Raw genomic sequence first — 23,523 nt, forward strand, 5'->3', positions numbered from 1 at the left:
AAAGTCTGGTTTATTGCTTTCATTGTTTTTATTTACACTACTGCTAAAGCAGTTCTAAGACAAGCCCGACTATCAGACACGTAAACAAAAGAATGCCAATAACACTACCATTAATAAAAAGACCATTAGATATACAATGTCACTTAAACTGCTTCACTATTAGATCAATACTGGTGGCTTCTATGCCTGTCAGTCTCAGCAAAGGAGGAGTGGCCTTTGTGCCTGCCAGTCCCGCTTAAGAAAGTGTGGCCTCATGCCACATTTGTACCATGTCGGATTATGAAGGACAAGAAAACATCCTGTTATTCCAGCCAGTGTGGCTTCTGTGCCATTGTCAAACACACTGAAGGGGGCGTGGCCTCTGTTTCTGTCAGTTTCAGTTACTTTGAAGGAGGTGTGGCCTTTATGGCTGTCAGTTACAGTGAAGGAGGTGTGGCCTTTATTACTATAAGTTATACTGAAGGAGGTGTGGCCTTTATGGCTGTCAGTCACACTGAAGGAGGTGTGGCCTCTGTGCCTGTCAGTCCCATTGCAAGAGGGGTGGTCTCTGTGCCTGTAGGTCACACTGAAGGACATATGGCCTTTGAGGCTGGCAGTCACACTGAAGGAGGTGTGGCCTTTTTGGCTGTCAGTCACACTGATGGAGGTGTGGCTTTTATGGCTGTCAGTCCAATTGAAGGAGGTGTAGACTTTATTGTTGTCAGTCACACTAAAGGAGGTGTGGCCTTTATGGTTGTCAGTCACACTAAAGGTGGTGTGGCCTTTATGGCTGTCAGTCACAGTGAGGGAGGTCTGGCCTGTATGACTAAGTCATACTGAAGGAGGTGTGGCCTTTATGGCTGTCAGTCACACTGAAGGAGGTGTGGCTTTTATGGCTGTCAGTCATACTGAAGGAGGTGTAGTCTTTGTGCCTGTCAGTCCCACTGCAAGAGGGGTAGTATTTATGGCTGTCAGTCTCACTGAAGGAGGTGTGGCCTTAGTGGCTGTCAGTCTCACTAAAGGAGGTGTGGGCTTTGTGGCTGTCAGTCATATTGAAGGAGGTGTGGTGTTTATGGTTGTCAGTCATATTGAAGGAGGTGTGGTCTTTACAGAGGGCACCTTGTACTCATCAGAAAACCCCACATTAACTACTGCTAGTTTATTTGTCTGTTTTTTTATGTTAGCTGTAGCACAGTTTCTCATAGTTACAGATATATTTCAGTTGTATCTCTCAGAACTGCTTTAACAGTTGCATTGTCCTTTCCCTCTGGGCAGCCTGGATATATTTTTAATGTCCATCCTTTCTGAAGCCTAAAGTGCTAAAACATTTCTCATTCTTTCTGCTGGACCTCAGGGGCACTTAAACTTACTAAATCCCCAGAATCTCTCTGACTTTATGGGCACAGCAGGGGTCCGAGCTGCACATTCCTCACATGCCAGCATCTGAAACGCAGTCCTGAGTCGCCTGGGATGAATCAGGCATGTGCGCATGAAAGAATCCGTCTGATACTTTAATATATGTGACGGTACTCTTCATGCTCCTTTTCCCCCTGAGGATGTGTTTTTTTCCTTTCAGCAGGAGCAGCGGATATGCTTTATAGATTGCGTTCATTCATCAATATTCTGGTGACCATCACACTCATTTAACTTCAATGCAGAAGCGCACACATGTTCCCTCCTCTCAGGCCTTGACACCTGAAACACATGTGCGCTTTCATGCATGAAAAACGTGCAGTAGACTGGTGACAGGAGAGATGCATCCAGAGAGGGAGAGGGGGGGTGGGGGTGGTTGGAGATGTTGGAGTTTAAATGTGCATGCCTGAGTGAGAGAGGAGGGGAAAATGGAGAACAGGGAGGGTGAGGGTTTGTCATCCTTTGATTGTTTGTGGCCAAGCTGTCCTGTTTATCGCCAGCATCCGTCACCGTGGAGACAGTCGCTCGCATCAGCAGCAGCCGTAGGGGAAAAAAATCTGCAAGAAAAAAAAGCAGAGGAGACGTGAAACACAGCACAGTGTTGCTCATGTTCTTTAAACGACATTGAGAGAAGAAGGAACAGGAAAGATGAAGATGTTTCCTCCCAAAATCTAGCTGTTCATAGATAGATAGATAGATAGATAGATAGATAGATAGATAGATAGATAGATAGATAGATAGATAGATAGATAGATACTATTCATCCCAAAGGGAAATTCTTAACTACGAGAGAAGAGAAGAGAAGAGAAGAGAAGAGAAGAGAAGAGAAGAGAAGAGAAGAGAAGAGAAGAGAAGAGAAGAGAAGAGAAGAGAAAAGACCAAAGAGAGAACAGGGAATAAAGAAAAGAAGCAATAAAGTCTAAGATAATAAGAGGAAAAGAAAACACAATTTCTTATACGAATGATGCTCATCAATTATTAGTAACAAAATAAGAAAAGAAAAGATAAATAGAAAGGAAAAAAGAGAGGGAGATAAGCAGAGAGGGAAAAAAGTAAAAGAGAAATAAAGTGTCGGAAATAAGAGGATTATTATGGGGGGGCAAAGAGAATAAATAAAGGAAAGAAAAGATATTAAAAAAAAAGAGTAAAGAAAAGATAAAAGAATATAAAAAATTAGTTTAAGAAGAAGAAGAAGCGATAAGAAAAGTAAAAGAATGCGTAAAAGGAAAAACGGGTAAGAAAAGAAAAGAAAGTTTGATGGTAATTGTGTTAGAAATGAATTATAACAGGACAACCTGTTAGCGTGTTAGTGCCGCTAGCCGCATGTGAGGTGTTTAGCATTCAGAACATGTGTGTGGCTCCAGTCCAGTTCTCCCTGTGTGTATTAGCTTCACTGCTAAACCACTGTGCGCTACGGTTCGCTCCTGCTGCCTACACACCACAGCGCTAATCCATCAGCTCACCTGTCTCACAAGCTACAGGCAGGTAAACAACATGGCCACCTCGACAGGCACATTAGTGTTTCTAATATCATGGGCTGGACATTAGTCAGGATATAATGGATAACTGAGAGAGTGAGAGAGAGAGAGAGAGAGAGAGACAGAGAGAGAGAGAGAGAGAGAGAGAGAGACAGAGAGAGAGGCAGAGAGAGTGTGAGAGAGGCAGAGGGAGAGACAGAGAGAGACAGAGAGAGTGAGATAGACAGAGAGAGTGAGACAGAGACAGAGAGAGAGAGAGAGAGAGAGAGAGACAGAGAGGCAGAGAGAGTGTGAGAGAGGCAGAGGGAGAGGGAGAGAGACAGAGAGAGTGAGAGAGACAGAGGGAGAGAGAGATAGAGAGAGAGACAGTGAGATAGAGAGACAGACAGACAGAGAGAGGGATAGAGAGAGAGACAACGAGAGATAGAGAGACAGAGTGAGAGAGGCAGAGAGAGACAGTGAGAGAGGGATAGCGAGACAGAGAGAGAGACAGAGAGAGAGAGAGAGAGAGTGGCTGGTGCCGTTTCTAATTTCAAATGTCAACCATCTGAGGTCTCGGGGTCCCTTTTTTTATACGCTGTTCCACTTCAGTGGGGAATGCTGGGTAATTTATTCAAGATCATTGGGAAATTGTAGTGCGCTGCGCTCTGGGAGAGGTGCGACGGGGGATCCCATTAAGGGCGATCTGCTCGCAGAATATTATTCATGGTTGGGCAAATAGGCAGTGCTACATAATTAATGCACTGATGAAAGATTGTGAAACACACATTCAGTGGATTCAAAGTGACAGTGTTGTCATGGCAATGTGGTCACACACACACATACACACACGCGCGCGCGCACACGCACACAAGTACAACAGGATGCTGCCGCGGGACCCGGAAACATCGCCTCTGGTGTCTGTCTGATATTATCACTAAAAGTACTGTAGGGAACACACACACACACAGAAACACTCGAATCATCTACAAACCGACTTTTGCCAACGGTGCGACCCAGCTGCGATTATCAGTGAAAACAGAATCAAAAACAAATCAACATCTGTGCTGCCTACCAATGAGCTCCCTCAAAGGCAATGATGTCCTCAAGCTGGAACACGTCATGCGTTAAAGTTTTAGATTAAAGCTGCAGTCAGCAATTTTCTAGCAACACTTCAATAAACAAATAAACTCCACCCCTTTCCCAAAGCCACACCTCCTAACAAGCACTGGGCTGGAGGAGTGTGTTTCTGGATTATTAGCCTAGATCACTGACAAGCTTACCCTGATTTAGAGACAGATAAATAAATTAATAATTTCAACCAATAGCATTCTACAAAGCATTTACTGAAAAAAGAATGACAGCATCATGTGACTTTTTTTGAGGTCCCACAGGACCCCAGGACCCCATGTGGTGATCCACAGCATTACAAATGCTACAGTTTTACCACAGCACACCTCTAGATATTATCTGAATCTGTCAGAACATCAGCTGAAAAATTACTGACCACACCTTTAATGTTATGTCCACTTTACATACAGTATAATGGACTATTTACTTTATCCCCCGTCAAACTGACGCATATTCCACATTTATTAATGACACATTTTTCCCACAGTCTACAGACAACATGGCAGGGCCACCTTGACAGGAACATTAACGTTTCAAATATTATCAAATATTATAGGCTGGACATTAGGCAGGATATAACGGGTAACTGAGAGAGAGAGTGACAGAGCGAGAGAGAGAGAGAGACAGAGAGAGAGGGAGTAAGAGAGAGAGAGAGAGAGAGAGAGGGAGGGAGGGAGGGAGGGAGGAAGTAAGAGAGAGAGATGGGGGAGGCAGAGAGAGAGAGAGAGAGAGGCAGAAAGAGAGAGAGAGGCAGGGGGCAGAGAGAGAGAGAGAGAGAGAGAGAGGGAGTAAGAAAGAGAGAGAGAGAGGGAGGGAGTAAGAGAGAGAGATGGGGAGGCAGAGAGAGAGAGAGAGAGAGAGAGAGGGAGTAAGAAAGAGAGAGAGAGAGGGAGGGAGTAAGAGAGAGAGATGGGGAGGCAGAGAGAGAGAGAGGGAGTAAGAAAGAGAGAGAGAGAGGGAGGGAGTAAGAGAGAGAGATGGGGGAGGCAGAGAGAGAGAGAGAGAGAGAGAGAGAGGGAGTAAGAGAGAGATGTTATGTTCACTTCACATAAAGTATAATGTGACTATTTATTTTATCCCCATCAAACTGACGCTTATTACACTTTTATTAATGACTCATTTTCCCCACAGTCTACTGACAACATTCTACTGCATTTTTATTTAATTTTTATTTTAAATTATTAAATTATTCAAACCTGAACCTTTGCACACCACACCAAGTTCCACTCAAGTTACCCTGTAACCTGTATCATGTATAAATTTACAATCTTCTATCACCTAAGCTAATAGTTAGCTAGCTAGGTGAAGCTGGAGACTAAAGTTAACATTCTTCTCAGAGTGAAATAATTGTTTTAAAGCAATAAAAGAAAACAATTAAGCTGTAGTGTAGCGCTACTGTAGTTTAGCTGTACTAGCTGCTACAAGCTACATGTAGCACAAAACTGTATACTGAAGCTACATGCGTGATTAATATAATTTTTTTTTTGCTAATAAACTAGCTTGACGGTTTGTTTTGACTCATAAATGAATGCCCTTTTTTGTATATTAACTGTGAAATGTAGTGTGATAGAAAAATACCAGCGAGTATCAAGGGGAAGGTGTACAAGACAGTGGTGAGACCGGCCATGCTGTATGGTTTAGAGACAGTGTCACTGAGGAAGACACAGGAGTCAGAGCTGGAGGTAGCAGAGCTGAAGATGTTGAGGTTCTCTTTGAGAGTGACACGGTTGGACAGGATTAGGAACGAGGACATCAGAGGGACAGCTCATGTTGGACATTTGGGGGACAAAGTTAGGGAGGCCAGATTAAGATGTTTCGGACATGTCCAGAGGAGGGAGAGTGAGTATATTGGTAGGAGAATGTTGGACATGGAGCTGCCAGGCAGGAGGCAAAGAGGAAGGCCAAAGAGGAGGTATATGGATGGAATAAATGAGAATATGAAGCTAGTGGGTGCAAGGGTTGAGGATGCAGAAGATAGGGATAGGTGGAGAGAGATGATTCACTGTGGCCACCCCTGAAGGGAAAAGCCGAAATGTAGTATTCATCTGCTCTATGCTGATAATCAGTCGCTAATGTCAAGCTAGTCAAGCTAAATACCTTACTAATGGAAGATAACAGCAAATGTTTGTTTTTAGCCATGTAGCTAGGCTAAACTGTAACTTGTGTGGTCTACTACTCAACACTGACAGCTTAAAAATATCCCTGTGAGACTTGTACAGCAACTTTGGATGCTGCTCTTAGCTATGAAGCTGCTTAAAAGGGAAGCTGGAATGATAATACGGATAAAAGCTAGTTAGCTGGTTAGCGCTGCTCAAATCAGCCCATCCACCAGATTACGTCGTTAGCCATGTTCTGCTTATTAGAGGAAAGAATGTAGTTTAGGACACGATTTCTCTGAGACCAGATATTTGAGTTTAAAAGTGTGTGTGTGTGTGTGTGTGTGTGTGTGGAGGCAGGAGCAGGTTTGAGCGTGTGTCAAGGGACTCACATGGCGACATGAGGGAAGCTGTATGTAGGCAGCAGATGGCTGTGTGTCGTCAGGAGGCGCAAATGTGTGTGTGTGTTTGTGTGTGTGTGTGTGTGTGTGTGTGTGTAGCAAACCGAGCGCTGTGCCCGAGGTGAGTCTGGTTCCTGCTGGGCTGTGTAGCAGGAATAGCCATGTTGGTGGGTTGAATTCTCTGTGGTGTCTATCTCTCCCTCACACACACAACACACACACACACACACGAAAAGGAAGAAGTGGGGAGCTCAGGATGGTATCTCTGGTGTCAACACGATGGAGGGTGGGAGTGAGCTCTATGTGGGGTGAATGAACATTAGTAACAGAGGAAAAAAGACTTGAATTAAAAGTTTTGTTTGTGTGTCTGAGTGTGTGTGTGTGTGTGTTAATATATGCCATGAATTATGCGCAACCCACATCGTCGATTCTTCATCTCCAGACATCACGAGCACTCGAAAATAAACCTGCATGCATTACAGTTGCACCAGGAAGTACATGGCATGAAGAAATAAACACACAAGTGTTGCAGTATGTTTATTTTGGACAGAAGGTTCTTTCGGGTTTATTTGGAGCCGGTGCTGAGGCGAGACTGCATCGGGTTTATTTCCAGTCCCGGATCTAACGAATACATATTTCTATTTTTCAGTGAGAACATAAACCGCAAAACCCCAAACTAGATGCTTGTGTAAGGATTCAGTGTCGATTCACTAAACAAATTTAATCAGACAAAAAATATTTAAAAAGAAATACACTACTTTTCACAATATTTACCTGCTTGGTGATGCTCTAGAGCTGCGAATCTAATGTCAGACCCTTCACTCTGGATGTTTTTTACTCGACTGCCAATAAGTTTGAGTAAAAACAAGCTTCTGTCTGGGTTTTTTTCTTCAAATCTGACTGCAACTATGTTTTTTCTCTAAACCAATCAGGTCACAGGTGAGAAAAACCAACATGGAGGACAAAGAGAAAACTATGACAAATCTATCACACACACACACACACACATAAAAGCAATCTACATGGTAAAACATGGTCTACAGGGAGGGATGTGTTATAAAATATGGATGGATGGATGGATGGATGGATGGATAGATAGATAGATAGATAGATAGATAGATAGATAGATAGATAGATAGATAGATAGATAGATAGATAGATGAAAGGGAGTGAGGGATGTGTTACTGAATATAGATGGATGGATGGATGGATGGATGGATGGATGGATGGATGGATGGATGGATAAATTGATGGATGAACGGATGGAGGGAGGGATGTGTTACAGAATATGGATGGATGGATGGATGGATGCATAGATAGATGGACGGAAGTATAGATAGATAGATAGATAGATAGATAGATAGATAGATAGATAGATAGATAGATAGATAGATAGATAGATGCATAAATGGATGGATGAATAGAGGGAGGGATATGTTACTGAATATGAGTGAGGGAGGGAGGGAGGGAGGGATGTGTTACAGAATATAGATGGATAGATGGATGGATGGATGGATGGATGGATGGATGGATGGATGGATGGATAGATAGATAGATAGATAGATAGATAGATAGATAGATAGATAGATAGATAGATAGATAGATAGATAGATGTGTGCAGATTCATTTGAACACTTTTTGTCATTTTGTTTAAAAACCCTTACTGAGTATTAGATATTAAATTGTATCTGATTATTTTCCGGCATTTTGTATTCAGGAAAACTCTCTAAAAGCAAATCTATGTAATAAATTGTAACAGAGTGCTATTTTCTGCTTCGTAAACTCCCAGTCTGTTTTCACAGACACCGCCCCTAGTCATTAATATTCATAAATCAAACCACTAATTTCATTAATATTCATCAGCTGGATAATAGCTTTCTCAGTGAAGGGAGAAGCACAGGAAAGGAAACTTTACCCAGAGAATACTGCCACTTCTGCTTCTGGGGAATGAATGATGGATTCCTTTAGCGCTCTGTAGCATTTTGAACTGAACTGTGAGTTTCATCCTGAAGCAGCGTACAGAATCACGTGGGGAAGTAGAACCTGACACTGGAGACTCCTTTCATCAACTTAATAAAAATCTTAAATCGTTAAATCTCCTCATAGAAAACTTCAGCAGAGCAAAGATTGGAATTTTTTTCTTTCTTTATTAACAGCACCATGCTACAAATCTGTTTATTATTTATCATGTGAGTCGTTACTATAGAAACAAACTAGAATGAGGGCATTACCTGTGATTTGCTGCTAGATCGATAACTTCTGGCCAATCAGAAGCCATAGTTCTGATCATTGTGTAATCTTATAATGAGTATGTCTCTTTCTTTCTTTCTTTCTTTCTTTCTTTCTTTCTTTCTTCTTTTTCTGTCTGTCTTTCTTTCTCTTTATTTATTTATTTTTCTTTCTTTCTTTCTTTCTTTCTTTCTTTCTTTCTTTCTAGTTCAGAGAAAAGTCCATCAGAGTTCGAGCCCTACCATCTGAAGCTAGAGGAATGTCTGTCCACTGATCACATTCCAACCCCGGAGCACATCCAGGGATATGTCAAAAAAGTAAGTTGTTGTCAATTTTTTATTTATTTCTTTTTTTTAATCCAAACTGTACCACATGCACATATCCTGTCCCTGCGTCAGCTCTTGTGACGAACAGGAACCCGAGCTCTTCATATGAAAGATAGCAGGACGGAAATCTGACTCTGCGTAGGCATCGCTCATCCTGTGATTGGATTGATATTAAAAAGCAAAAGGGCCCCACACGGTTCGGCGTCTCGGTGAACTGGCTTCTGTGATATGCATATCTGCGAGAGTTATTACTCCTCAAAGAACCATCACGACATCAATCTTCCGCGGCTGCGTCGGGGAAAAAAAAGGAAATGATTCGGCTGCCCTTTCTCCGACGACAAATGAATTACTATCAGAGCCGACGAGCGACAGAGCGACGGCTTCTTATCTGTGCAATTTCATTTGCCGTATTGTTGGAAATATAATGATGGACCCCGGGCGTAAATGTGCAGTAATGCATTAAACAACGCGCTCGGGAAGGACGGGACGGTTCCGTGGGTTTTAATGTTAGACAGAATAAACTGGCGCGTGTCGGCGGAGTGACTTCGTCGCCATCAGCGTGCGAGACCTCGGGCTGAGTTTTATTAAAGCAGCAGAATGGAGAATGGCGTCATTAGCATTTCTTGACAGCTAACAATTCAATTTCATTTGATGAGAATTCGCATATTGGCTTCCAAATGCAAACCGACAAAGGCGAAGGGGTGGGGTGGGGGGTGGTATTGGTGGCGTCGGGGGCTAGGAACGCGACCGATTTCAGGACGCACTGAGCACAGCGAGGACTTGGACTTAAGCCATACTAATCAGGCTAGTTAATACTGAATAAGCCAATTCCAGCGAGCGAGGGTGGCCCGGTTTGTAAATAATTGCTTCGGATACAATGTGATTGTTGGGAATAATGTGGATTATTATTCAAGCTTGACACTTTTGACAATAAAGAGAACTGAAAAGCTTTTATTTTTTTCAACTCTAAGACAATCAGGGCTCCGTTTTTTTTCCCTTCCTTATGCATGCTAATAGTTTTGCAATGGCTTTCTTTTCATCTCTAGCCAAGAGAGAGATGCAGCAGTGCTTTAATCCTTAACCTTATCTAGCTCCAGCTCCATGTCATCTACTTTCATGCCAATACACTACAATACCACTTGTCATCGTTTCTGTCATAAGACCGTATAGCTGCATTGCATTCAGGGAATTTGAGTCACGTTATTCTATCAGCTAGATTTTTTTTCTTCATTATAACACTGTTTCCTTGTTATGTCTGGACCGAATTAGCCACAGAATCAGAAATAAGCCACAGAATCACACATCAAATAAACACATCAGCATGTTTTTCAAGATGTTTTTCCAACACACTCAGTGTGATGCTGGTTTTTTTTTTTTTCATGTTATGTCCAAGGGGTGTACAAATTTTTGCACTTTTTCCAGTTTTTCCAATAGTAAGACAACATACACAGATCAGTCTTAACATTCTGAGCAGTGAGAGGTGAAGTGAATAAGACTGATGATCTCATCATGGCACCTGTTAGTGGGTGGGATATATTAGGCAGCAAGTCAACATTTTGTCCTCAAAGTTGATGTGTTAGAAGCAGGAAAAATGGACAAGAGTAACGATTTGAGCGAGTTTGATGAAGGGCCAAATTGTGATGGTTAGACCACTGTATCAGAGCATCTCCAAAACTGCAGCTCTTGTGGGGTGTTCCCGGTCTGCAGTGGTCAGTATCTATCAAAAGTGGTCCAAGGAAGGAACAGTGGTGAACCGGCGACAGAGTCATGGGCTCATTGATGCACGTGGGGAGTGAAGGCTGGCCCGTGTGATCCGATCCAAAAGACGAGCTACTGTTGCTCAGATTGTTGAAGAAGTTGATGCTGGTTCTGATAGAAAGGTGTCAGAATACACAGTGCAGGATGGGCTGATTTGGCAGCAAAACACAATATTAGGCATAATGTTACGCCTGATTAGTTTTAATAACAACAATACTCATTTAATATGTTAAAAAAACCAAGACAACTCAGACTCTTTGACCTTCTAAAGGTTGAATATTAATAATGTATTATTCTGTTCATATAATGTATTAATCTGTATCCGCCATGTGCGTGTGTGCGAGTGTGTGTGGGAGACATCCTTTGACCTCTGTTTGCTACCATTTGATGTTTAGACTTTACTGCCTTTTCTGGTGTCCCGCTGCTTTATTCCGTGAGCATCCTCTGGAAAAGTCAAGGTCAGGTCCAAAAGAAAAAAAAAACCCCGAGAAAAAAAAGTGCTCTTTGTTCCTGGTCTGAAAACTTCACGCTGTGAACACGCCTGTGAATAAAGGAACGCTCATCACCCACAGCATGCTGCTCTTTTGTTATTGAGTCAGTCTAATATTATCATTTAACACTCGTTTATTACGCAGGATTGATTCATTAATCTACTGTCTAACGATGATGTGTTCATAAGCCACTGTTACACGTCTAAGTTATGCTTTATAACAACTTAACAAGTTGATAGTCATTTATTCATAATGCAATTCTGGTTATAAACGGATTATATACTACTTTTTAAAAAATCCGAATAATATTTTAATTATCTCAAGTTACTTCAAGGTCGTAAATAATTATTTATTATTAAATTAATAAATCTATTTATTAAATCTTTACTTTTAACATTTAATCCGATAACACTGTTTGTTTGTTGTTGTTTTTTCACAGGTTTAATCTTAAACTTGATCTTAATCTTAATGGACTAAGCATTTGCATTTCTTTATATTGTGCTAGGGTGTGCAAACCTTTGCACTGAAGTTTATATAAATGAATTAAATTAATTGCTTAAATTAATTTTCGAAAATTTTTACAACTTAGAGAAAAGATGTATTTTGTTCATGAGTTTATTTTAATATTATAAATTGCCAAAATAAATCTATTCAGTTTTTTGTATTAATATTTCTACAACATTTAATAATATTAAGAGTATTATACATAAGAGATCTATGACAGAAAGTGTGTTATTTATTTATTTATTTATAGGTAAGTTATTAGAAAGCTTGTGTAATCATATACTAAAACAGTGTATAAAGGATTAGCAGCTAGGCTTGAAGCAGATCTGCTAAAGGCTTATGGATGTTTTATATCTAAAAGTGTATATTTATAATTTTGTACGTCTTAAGCAGTAGAACAGAAATGGAATGCAGGCTGTTAATAAATAATCAGTAATAAATTATTAATGTGAATGTTAATGGCTTATAAACACAAGTGCTGTTGAACACTCACTATGAACATGATATTTAATGCATTTAGTTTTAATGTTAGTTATCTAGTTAGTTAGTTAGTTAGTTAGTTAGTGTTTGTAACTAATGTTTGTTTGTAATTAATGTTAGCTAGCTAGCTAGAGAGTTAGTTAGATACCTGTTTGTTTGCTTGCTTGCTTGTTTGTTTGTTTGTTTAGTTAGTTAGATACTTGTTAGTTAGTTACTTGTTTGTTTGTTTGTTTTGTATGAAGCATTTATTTAGAAACAGTAATCTTCATTACATGATAATCCTATATAAACTTATAAATATATAAGTAATAAAAATATAAAATTATGTATACTTATCACAGAGGCTGTAAACAACTCATAAGTAGCTTTTGTTCTGATCTTAATTAATAACTTCTAAACATTCTTACACCAAAATATAGATATAGAAAATTAGCTTAATCCTCTGATATTATTAGTTATTATTAGCTTAATTAGTGTGACTAATACCTAAAGTATCAGAAAGTTCTAGTCACAGCAAATCCACTGAACCATTGAACTAACCAGAAATCTTTTTTTTTTTACTAACTAATGCTTCATTAATAGTTCATTAGGGTATTATAATGGGTAATAAGTGCCATATTCATAGTGTTACATGATTTATTAACACATCAGCAGTGAGCTGTAGATGGATGTGTTTATTGACAGTTCAACATTCAGGCACTAGTATACTGGATGTCAATAACAGCTAATACACTGATAATACATTATTAATGAGTAATCGGTAATGTAATGGATATGAAACAAATGTTTTCTTCATCCTTTTATTAATGATTGTGTAGAAATGAAGTCTGTGCCTTCATTTTTATGATGAATTATGGCATTGATATTGTTATTGACCTGGCACTGACTCAATTAGTCGAGTTTTCTACGCATTATGTATAATCATCCCTACTGCTGTCAGTCAATTTTAATTAATTTCATTTCATTTAATTGAATTTTAATGAAGGCTAGACTCATCCTGTCATTTTTCTAAAATCTAATTTGGAAATCCGCGCTACAACCTGCCCTTTCTTAAAGAGAAAGGCGCTCGCATCACTACCACTTGTTTCGCATGCTTATTTCTCTCTAGTGAATGTGTGACCCCTTGATCTCCAGCAGATTCAGGATGCAGCCGACCAGGGCATCGTGTTTTCCGGTTTCATTCAGGAACCAGCCGGTCTCCACCCTCGTGTCACGTCTCGAGGAGGCCTTGGAGAAGCATCCCTGTCTTTGCACTCCAGTCCCAGTTCTCTGCGCTGCTCGGAGCTCACAGCGAGTCCGAGTCATCAGGGTGAGAGCGGTACTGAGGACTGGCCCACGGACGGAGAGACGGAAGAACCGAGAACGTCTCAAGATACGGGTTTGTGAAATCTGGTCAAAGCATTTTGGGGAGTTTTGGTGGTGTTACAATAACAAACCAACCATTAATGATTATTATCGTTACAGGTGGAGACGCTCTATCAGACGTGATGTCTAATGTTTCCAAATCGGATTGTTGTGATGCAGAGCAGGAAGATTTACCATCGCCTAACAACAAGGCCAAAGACAAGGATGGGAATGAAAAACCCAGCAGGCTCTCGCTAGGCAAAAGTGGTGAGGACATTTACATTTCTGGCATTAGCTCTTATCCAGAGTGACTTACAATCTAATTCTATACAACTGAGCTATTGAGGGTTAAGGATCTTGCTCAGGGGCACAGCAATGGCAGCTTGGTGGACCAGGGATTCAAACTCACAGCCTTCAGATTAGTAGTCCAACACTGTAACCACCAAGCTACCACATGCCAAGAGGAGTAGGAGGAGGAGGAGGAGAAGTAGTCTAGTATTAAATCCTCAAGTTCCTCATGGTGATGCATGGCAGCATCATGTATGTCATTACCCAGAAGGCATTTTTGGTTGCTTCTCAACACTTTATACTATCACCGACTTTCTGTGGACTTTAGGGACAGTGGTTGTGCCAGATTCTGTCCATTTTTAATTTCAGTCTAATCATTATGCAAGGCACTGTAGATGTATGTGACACCCGAGCGATACAAACAAGAGAAAAGTGTACTTCTAGGAACTTCTGGGAAACACAGGAAACTAAAAGTGTTGTGTCTTTTGCCATTTAAAGTAAAGTAAAGTTGACTAAAGTTAAATGCTGATAAACTGAAAAAATTAATTGAATTAGATGATATCTTCAACACAAGGTGGTGTAAAAGTTTCTATCACCTAACATTTAGATCTTTTCCCAACACTCTAACTTCTCTGTCTTCCCAAAACATTCTGAGTGGATGCGGAACTGCTTCGCAGAGTTTTGTCTCTGCATTTCTGAAAAACACGCACTGGGTTTTAGATCAAGCCTCGTTTGGGCTGTTTTCGTGAAAAACCAGATGGCGGCTCTCGCTCTTGCTGTTTGTGCGAGAATCAGAAAACGTGCTGTTGTTCATGCCGTATGCCATCTAGTGTGAAACGAGGCATGCTGGGATGCCTGGTGATCGGAGCTTGTGCTCCATCTGGACAAGGAAGTGATTGAGTTTATAGAGGAGGAGGTGGAGGAGGAGGAGGAGGAGGAGGAGGAGGAGGAAGAGAAATCCCAGGGCTGCCATCAGACCCCGGCCTCCTAATCCCCTAGACGGAGAGCCAGGAGAATATGTGATGGCGTGCATGTTTGGTATTCACTCATATGTTTGCCCATAAGGTCGCTAATGTGAAATGGAGGTGAAGTCACAGTTTACTCTACAAGAGAAATAAGAGCAAGTCAGAAAGGTTGCCTGATATTCTGGTATCTTGCAAAATATTTTCAAAAATGCATATGAAAACATTCCCAAGGTTCTAAGCCTTTGGGAGGACAGAGGTCAAGGCTTTAGGGATTGTAGAAATGTGTGTGGAAATGTGTTTATCTGGACTGAAATAGTTGAGAGAAAGGATTAGGAAAGGGGTTGATGAAACGCCAAACAAAGTAGTGACCCGTGTATGGTCTGGACAACATCTCGACAAATGTGATGGACTGTAATTGTGTTCATGTGCTCGTTTTCTTGTTTACAGCAAGACCTCTGCAACTGACTGGTCCAAAACAGTCCAGCTCTGATTTCCCCTCACTAGGTCCCTCAGGAAACATGGGGTTGTCTGTTTGAATGTCAGTTCCAGTGTTTGTATCAACTCGAGTGCCACTTGTTGGAGAAGCTCTTACAGTTCATAGACATTGTCAACACGGCTGTAGACTTATTTGGAAATAACGAAAAAGTTCAGTGGTTCAAATCTGATCTCAGGTTACTGCATTCTGGAAGTGTTCAAGTTGGAGTCCTCTGGTTCCTTTCCTCTCGCAAAAACATGCCAATAAGTGCATTAGATATGATAAATTGCCTGTGTGAATGAGTGTGTATGCTGCCCCTGTGATGAACTGGAATCTGTGGTGCTTTCCCACCCAGTATTCCCAGGATAGGTTCCAGATCCCACATGCTTATAGAAGATGCTTACTGTTAATGAATGAAGTTCATTACTATAGTCTGCATGCCAGCTGTTTAGCAAGCTAGGCATAAAATATACACACACAAGTGTACTTCAGTTGTCCCCATTAAAGCACACCATTTTCTGAGGTATTAAAAACCCTTTATAATTTAATGAACCCTACTGAAGTTCCACCGAACATAGTGTAATAAGTACCAAGAAAATGAACGCTGCAAAATGTCAAATTTGATTTGCTACCAATTAGGTTTGATGTACAAACCAGACTTGTACAAGATGCTACACAAAAGCAGCGTTATTATTAAGGCAGCTAAAGTCACACGGAGCTTGTCATCACCGTTATTTCTTTTGATCTACTCCACCACCCAGAATCTGACTGATGTCAAAAGTTAATCGGAAAGTTCCAGGGCCGTTTTTGCGCCATCTTTTTGCGAGTGTCGCCACGTTCCGAGTTGTGATATATGCACAGCTGGTCGTGGGACGAGGGCTGTGACCGAGCTGTGAATTCTCTGACTGCCTGTCATAACGCTCATCCAGCGCTGAAGAGATGATTCATCCTTCAAACTGAGTTTGACAGAAAACCACAGCGAGTAAGGCCTGATGATATCTGAACATTTGTGTGTGTGTGGGTGGATGGGTGGGAAACATCCTGTGCTCACATTTGCCTTGCACAGTCCTCAAAGAGACGGTAAATGGCTCGAACGCGGTCACCGGCGGTCCGAGCGTCGGCCGCCAGAGCAAAAGTGCATCTCTATTTATCCTTTTGGTCAAATATCCATTAGTTCCAATATAGATCTGAAAAATGTGTGGGGGAGAGGTCGAGCACGGCTGGATCGAAGCACACAAACAAATTCATCATAGCCTATTTTAATCCATTAGATGCACTTTGTGCTTCTATATTTCAGATGTAAAAGCTAATTCGGCGTACAGAGAAAAGCGAAATCATATTGAGGAGAAGCAGACAGTCAGCTGGGGACTTCGTGTCCTTATGTGAGCCATGTACCGGGTTATCTGATTTAGCTAATTAGTTACCTCACTTTCCCTTGCATTCTTTCTAATCTGATAAATTAACTGCCGAACTACATCTCGAGAGCAAACGTTATCGCAGGAGGCAACTGCTGCAAAGGAGATAACTGATTAGCCATGAACTGCAGTAGATCTGGTTACTGAGAGTTACCAAGAGATATTATTTGATGCTAGCATCTGTTGTGCAGAACTAGCTACAACTTAAATATATAAATTGATGCGAAGATGAGATATAAGAAGATTTTAAATGGCTTTCTTCTCACTGCATTTTCGATTTTTTCCCCATATCGTCATCAGGCGCTGAACTCTTCGGCTTGTTTAACTACCCTGGTGGGCGCCAGCGGCCGCTGAAGTACTACACGGTGAAGGTGCCTCTGCGAGTGCAACCCGGCGACGAGGGCAGTCGCGCCATCGAGGCCCAATGGCTGGACCACATGACGCAGCACTTCAACAACGGAGCCTCGCTGGTCGACGGCTACTTTAGTCTGAGCAAAGAGAGCGACGGTGAGAAGGCTTTTCCATTAGTGCATCATAGGGAGACACATACACACATGCCTGCTTTATTGATCTCTTAATGGAAATGATGGTCAAACACGAGCACACAGCACACACCAAGAAATGTAGACGAGTAGAAAGCAGAGGTGTGAAAATACACCGGTAAAATGGTGGAGCGGGAAAGAGGGGAAATCTGATGGATGATCACAAAGCGAACCACTTTTAACTTTTAAATCCAGCCTCAAACCTTTAATCATTAAATATCTTCTCTTTTCAGGTGTTTAATTCTATCCTGACTTGGAGAGCGCTTAAAAAGATCCCTTAATTTATCTCCTCCACATGAACGGATCGCCGGGTTTCAGGCGAAACAATTAACCAGATCGAATTAGCGAGCTCTTTAGTTTCCATCCAAATAATTAAACATTCGGTTGCGGCACCTTTTGAGACCCCGCGCGCCCGAGCGCAGGAAGTGCGTATCCCACAATGCCTTCTGAATAAGCAATCAGAAACGATGAGTGTTATTTGACACATTTAAAATCACTTTAAAGAAACACTCAAGAGATTTAAGACTCCTGCTATTCGAAGTTGTTGAGATGAAGGGCTTTGTGTGTTAGTGTAAAAGACATTTGGCATCATTTTAAAGATCACAAGGCTTTGTGTTGTAACTTGGCAGATGCCCTCATCCAGAGCGACTTACATTTTATACAACGAAGCAAGTGAGGGTTAGGGGGCTTGCTCAGGGGCCCAGCAGTGGTAGACCTGAGATTTAAACTTACAACCTTCCGGTCAGTAGTCCAACACCAGTCACCAAGCTACCACATCCCCACTTCAAAGGTTCAACATTATCCCCCTGTATGTCGTTTACCAAATGTGCTAACTAAACTACAGTTGGATTGTTAGCTTGATTATTAGCTTAAGTACTAAATTACAATTACACTAAATTGTACTTTCTGTTCTGACATTTATCCAGTATATCCTAACCAAGTACTGAGTTAAGCAGCCTTTATTTTTCACATATACATTACTGGTCATTGAAATTCTTTCTTTGCTGATCTTCTGATGGACATCCCAGACACTTGAACTACCAGAACGTGTCGATTAAGGTTCTAGAACAAATTTACTGACAGAAATTCATCTGCAGTTGACCCTGACCCCTTGTGCCCGGCTCACTGAGTTGTTGCTTGGATAAAAGTATAAATGTAAATGTAAAAGAAATGCCTTCCAGCAGAAGCAGAGAAAAAGTGGAAATACTTGCAGATAACCACTCTAATTAGTGATAAAGGACATGTTTGTCCCCAAGTCAAGCACAGAAAGTGAGAGAACAGGCGAGGAGGGAGGTGTTTGAAGAGTCGTGCCGAGCTGTAGAACGCTAGGAGACTGTGTACTTTATTTATCAGCGTCTAATTGCAGAAAGCAAAAAACCATCTCTGCAAAAAAGCAAAAGTTCCTCTTGTCAATCGTCTTGGAGATTTTTTATTAAAAGAAATTCTGCCCTGAGTTCTTTGAATCATCTCTCACATATCACAAAAATCCCACTCTGGATCTTCTCCAGTTATGATGTAAGAAAGTGACAGGAGCACAGAGGATTCTGGGTAAGAACAACCTACAGTGGTATAGTGTAGTATATCTCGTCTAATCTGTTCACACAGCCGGCTTTGGGATGAGTTTGGACACGGATTAAGAACTCCTGATGGATTTCTTTGGACCGTGGTGGGTATCGATGTTGTTGTTGATCTGTCGTTTTGCTCTGCTGCCGAGGGTCATCTGTTTCCAGCTCCGGGAAGACGTATTTACTCTTCAGTGTGACAAGTGCTCCGGATATTAGACAGAGAGCGAAAATCTAATATCTACTGGTAGCTCAACAGTGAAGCTGTTAGTCTTGAGCATTGCATTATATCACAATGTTTTAATCGATGGCATAATAAGAAAGATGTGTAGTAAACTGTTGCACACACATACATACACAGAGACTTATATGCACATTTACAATTCTATCTGCCATTTTGTGTCAGTTGTACTTTGATTTGTCTATCATTTTAAACTAATAAAGCCAATAATCCAAAGCATTCATATTCATTAAACCTGGGGCCATGTTTCACATTTGACTTCTCAGTCACCGCTGAGGATGTCTTACAGATGTGTCTAAAAAATATCAGACCAAATTGAGATCCAGTCTATGGTTGTGCCAGTCTATGGGTGTGTCACAAATCTAGTGGTGGGTCACAAATCTAGTGGTGGGTCACAAATCTAGGGGGCATGTCACAAATCCAGGGGCATGTAAAAACCTTGGGAGTGTAACAAATCTAGGGGCGTGTCACAAATCTAGGGGCTGTATAACAAATCTAGGGGCATGTCTCAAAGCTAGGCATGTGTCACAAATCTAGGGGCTGTCACAATTCTAGGGGTGTGTCACAAATCTAGGGATTATGCCACACATCTAGGGGTGTGTCACAAATCTAGTGAGTATGCAACAAAAATAGGGGCGTGTCACAAATATGGGTAAATTTCACAAATCTAGGGAGTATGCCACAAATCTAGGGGTGTGTCACAAATCTGGAATGTATGCCACAAATTTGGGGCATGTCACAAATATAGGGGCTGTGTCACAAATCTAGGGGCTGTGTAACAAATCTAGGGGCATGTTGCAGAACTATAGGCTGTGTAACAATTCTAAGGGTGTGTCACAAATGTAGAGACTGTGTAACAAATCTAAAGGTGTGTGTGTGTCACAAATCTAGGGGCTGTGTAACAAATGTAGGGAGTATGCCACAAACCTAGGGGCTATGTCACAAATCTAGGGGCTGTGTCACAAATCAAGGGGCTGTGTCACAAATCTAGGGGCTGAGTCACCAAACCAGAAGCATGTCACAAATCCAGGGGCATGTCACAAATTTAAGGCCTGTGTCACAAATTAAGGGGCTGTGTCACAAATCTAGGTATGTGTCACAAATCTAGTGAGTATGCCACAAATCTAGGACCTGTGTCACAAATCTAGAGGCTGTGTAACTAATCGAGGGGCATGTCACAAATCTAGGTGGGTGTCACAAATGTAGAGAGTATGCCACAAATCTAGGGAGTATGCCAAAAATATAGGTGTGTGTCACAAATCTAGGGAGTATGCCACAAAGCCAGGGCATGTCACAAATTTAGGGCCTGTGTCACAAATCCAGAGGTGTCTCACAAACCTAGGGAGTATGCCACAATTCTAGGGGTGTGTCACAAATGTAGGGGCATGTCACAAATCTAGGGGTGTGTCACAAATCTAGGAAGATTGCCACAATTCTAGGGGTGTGTCACAGATGTATGGGCATGTCACAAATCTAGCGGCTGTGTCACAATTCTAGGGGTGCGTCACAAATCTAGGGAGATTGCCACAATTCTAGGGGTGTGTCACAATTTTAGGGGTGTGCCACAACTCTAGGGTCATGTCACAAAATGAGGGGTTGTGTAACAAATCGAGGGGTGTGTCACAAATCTAGGGGCTGTGTCAAAAATTAAGGGGCTGTGTCACAATTCTAGGGGCGTGTCATAAATCTAGAGGGTGTGTAACAAATCTAGGGGCATGACACTAATCACCTGTCACTGAGAATCTGCAGTCTGGGCTGGAAAGAAATCAGCCCCAGCCTCACTTCTTGTAACCTGTTTGTGACTGTCGGGCATTCTGTTGCACTTTGTTTAACACAAATCCAAAATGAAACCTTATATTGAATTCTTTTATCATCTTTAAAAACAATGGCTTGGCTTTAACCGTGCTAGCCTGTTTACACCAGCCGTCCCTGACCCTTCTTTTATTTAAGGAAGACCAATAGATGTGAGGGACCATTTTAAAATGCCAATATTATCATATTTGTCACAATATCCCATCCTGTGATTTGGAGTTTTTCTTACATTTTTAATAATAGCTTGTTACTTAATCACTGTAATCATTGTAAAACTTCCATTTTTAGTAAACCCCACAGTGTTAATTAGCACCTCGGAGTGCACAGGGACTCTGCCGGTAACTATGGTGAGGGTCAGATATATCAGGCATTTGTTGAATTTGTCGATTCAGATACAGATGAAAGATTCATATGGCATCAGACTCATCAGGAGAGCAACGTGAACCCCAGTGCTGAACGGCTCCTGCTCCACCGTGGCTCAGAAAGACAAGGACAATGTGGACTAAAAGGTTCCTTTTTTTTTCGTCTGTTCTTCTCACCTCCCCTCCTCACCCTCGTCAGAAACGGATTAGTATCCGCAGCTGTGACACATTCATATGCATAACTATTCATGCCGCACCTTCTATATTCAGACTCCGAGCGAGGCACGGGTATTTTGCGTATGAATTTCCAATAAGGTATTATACTGCTCTGAAAGGAATTTCGACGATACCTCGGCTGACTTTCTTTTATTCATGGTGGTGGGGGGGACACAAAGGAAGCCATTTGAATGAGGTTAAATTTCCTGAGAGATGAGTGGCAGATGCACAAACACGTGCACACCTACACTCACCGAAACGCCTGGTATTCACCTTCAAGCACAAGCGAGAAGTACACTCGTTCCAGACATTAATCCTGCATAAAACATGTGAATGCTGACCTTCTCAAAAATCTGCCCAGCAACCCAAGCTTCCAGGATGAATGTGTCATGTTTAATCCTGGTGTATTGCTAAAGCAAGTGCTTTTTTAAAATATACATGAGTCAGAGGTGTTATTCAAGCATTTCTGCATGTCATACTGAGACCATGGCAAATCCATGCGACCTAATTTTTGTGATAATGTAAAAAATATTTTTAAAAAATCACAGATATCAATTATCTTTGACCTTAATAAATGCTTAGGTTCATTAAAAAAAGAAAGCCCTCAGAATCAAAACACAGACTGGGAAATAATAATTGACTAGAATCCAGAACCATGGAAAGTGTAACAGGAACTGGAACAGGAACTGCTTTATTTTGGTAAGAGGCAGAGTCTATCCTGGGAATGGGGTGGGAATACAGTCTGAATAGGACACCAGTCCACCAAAGGGCATGATGCACATACATTCAAAATGGATGTTTAACATGGCCGAGCTGCTTCCTGGCATGTTTTTGGGAGGTGTGAGGGAACTGGAGAAAAGCACACTCACATGAAGAACTCGACACCTGAGCTCAGGATTGAACCTGGGATCCTAGAGCTGTGAAGCAGCTGCACTATCCTACTGTATATATCACAATCCCATGTACATACAGTATAGAGAAAATCAGTCATATAGAGAAAAAAATAGAACAGGTTCCATCGGCAATGTGCAGGGCTCTGGCTAAAGGAGAACTAGAGCTAGACATGATAATTGGTACAGCACTGGACTGGCCTTCTTTGCTGGTCTCTATCAGCATCTCGTGACTGGTCAAACGCTAATTATACAGATGCTCATGCTAGTGAGACCATCCAAATGGTCTCACAAGTGGACCGTTCCAATTACAGCTGACGTACGGTGGTGGGAACAATAGCCGCTGTTTGAAAAGGGCACTGAGATGTCTTCAATCGAGTGAGTCAAGCTTTAAATAGGTTTTTCCTCCCATTGTCCCCCCATATCTTTCTCCCTCTATCTCTCCAGAGTCTAGCCATTTTTCCACCCCCTACCCCGCCTTCCTGAGCTTCGCTAATGAAATCTGAAGAGGCTTGGCAAGCAGACACAAACAGTATTAGAGCGAAGATGGAGGAACTGAGATGAGAAAGCAGGGAGACAACACTCGACCCAAAATAACACCAGACTCTCCGGTGCATGTATATCGCCTCCTGCCGAGCTTATTAACAGTACGCTCGTGGTAATGTATCTCAATCAGGGCCAAGCGCAGGGACAGCAGGGGCCGTCTCAAACGCCAAACTTAAATTCAAAAACGAGCCTCTTGTGGCGTCTTCATTTTATACTGAACGTGTTCCAATAGTCGTGGTTCATATCAAGAGGATGAGCTATTAATTAGAGATGCCTTTCATTAGTTAAAAGCTGCTTTCACTATGGACCAACAGTTGAAATTGTACCCTGAGGTGTCTTTCTTCTCGATGCAGATCTTTATTACCTCTCGCCTTCATCTTATCTCTCTTTATCTGTCCAGCAACTGTCTGTTTCCTTTTAGATTAACTCCTCTGCTTTGACCCATGCTGTTAGATACCCATCTTTAACTTCCACTCCTTTCCTCTGCAGATCAGCTGCCAAAGGTCATCGACGGTGTGTTTATTTTCCAAGAGGGAGACTCCAGCGCAAATACAACCTACGACGCCATCGTGGTCGAACAGTGGACCATCATTAACGTGA

The 23,523-nt window shown here is 41.7% G+C and overlaps 1 protein-coding gene across 3 annotated transcripts in view; it reads left to right on the forward strand.

Moving 5' to 3' along the window:
- The window catches only part of LOC131344287 (raftlin-like), a 91,938-nt gene that overhangs the window by 42,965 nt on the left and 25,450 nt on the right, over positions 1-23,523 (forward strand). For 2 of the 3 annotated variants that reach the window (XM_058376442.1, XM_058376444.1), the window contains 5 exons: positions 8,915-9,023; positions 13,400-13,643; positions 13,730-13,876; positions 17,053-17,259; positions 23,413-23,519. In XM_058376442.1, the coding sequence (XP_058232425.1) occupies positions 8,915-9,023; positions 13,400-13,643; positions 13,730-13,876; positions 17,053-17,259; positions 23,413-23,519 (814 nt within the window). The remainder of the gene's footprint in view (positions 1-8,914; positions 9,024-13,399; positions 13,644-13,729; positions 13,877-17,052; positions 17,260-23,412; positions 23,520-23,523) is intronic. The other variant, XM_058376443.1, reaches the window with a different exon arrangement.

Source organism: Hemibagrus wyckioides, linkage group LG23 (assembly GCF_019097595.1).
Source record: "Hemibagrus wyckioides isolate EC202008001 linkage group LG23, SWU_Hwy_1.0, whole genome shotgun sequence".
Classification (NCBI taxonomy): Eukaryota; Metazoa; Chordata; class Actinopteri; order Siluriformes; family Bagridae; genus Hemibagrus; species Hemibagrus wyckioides.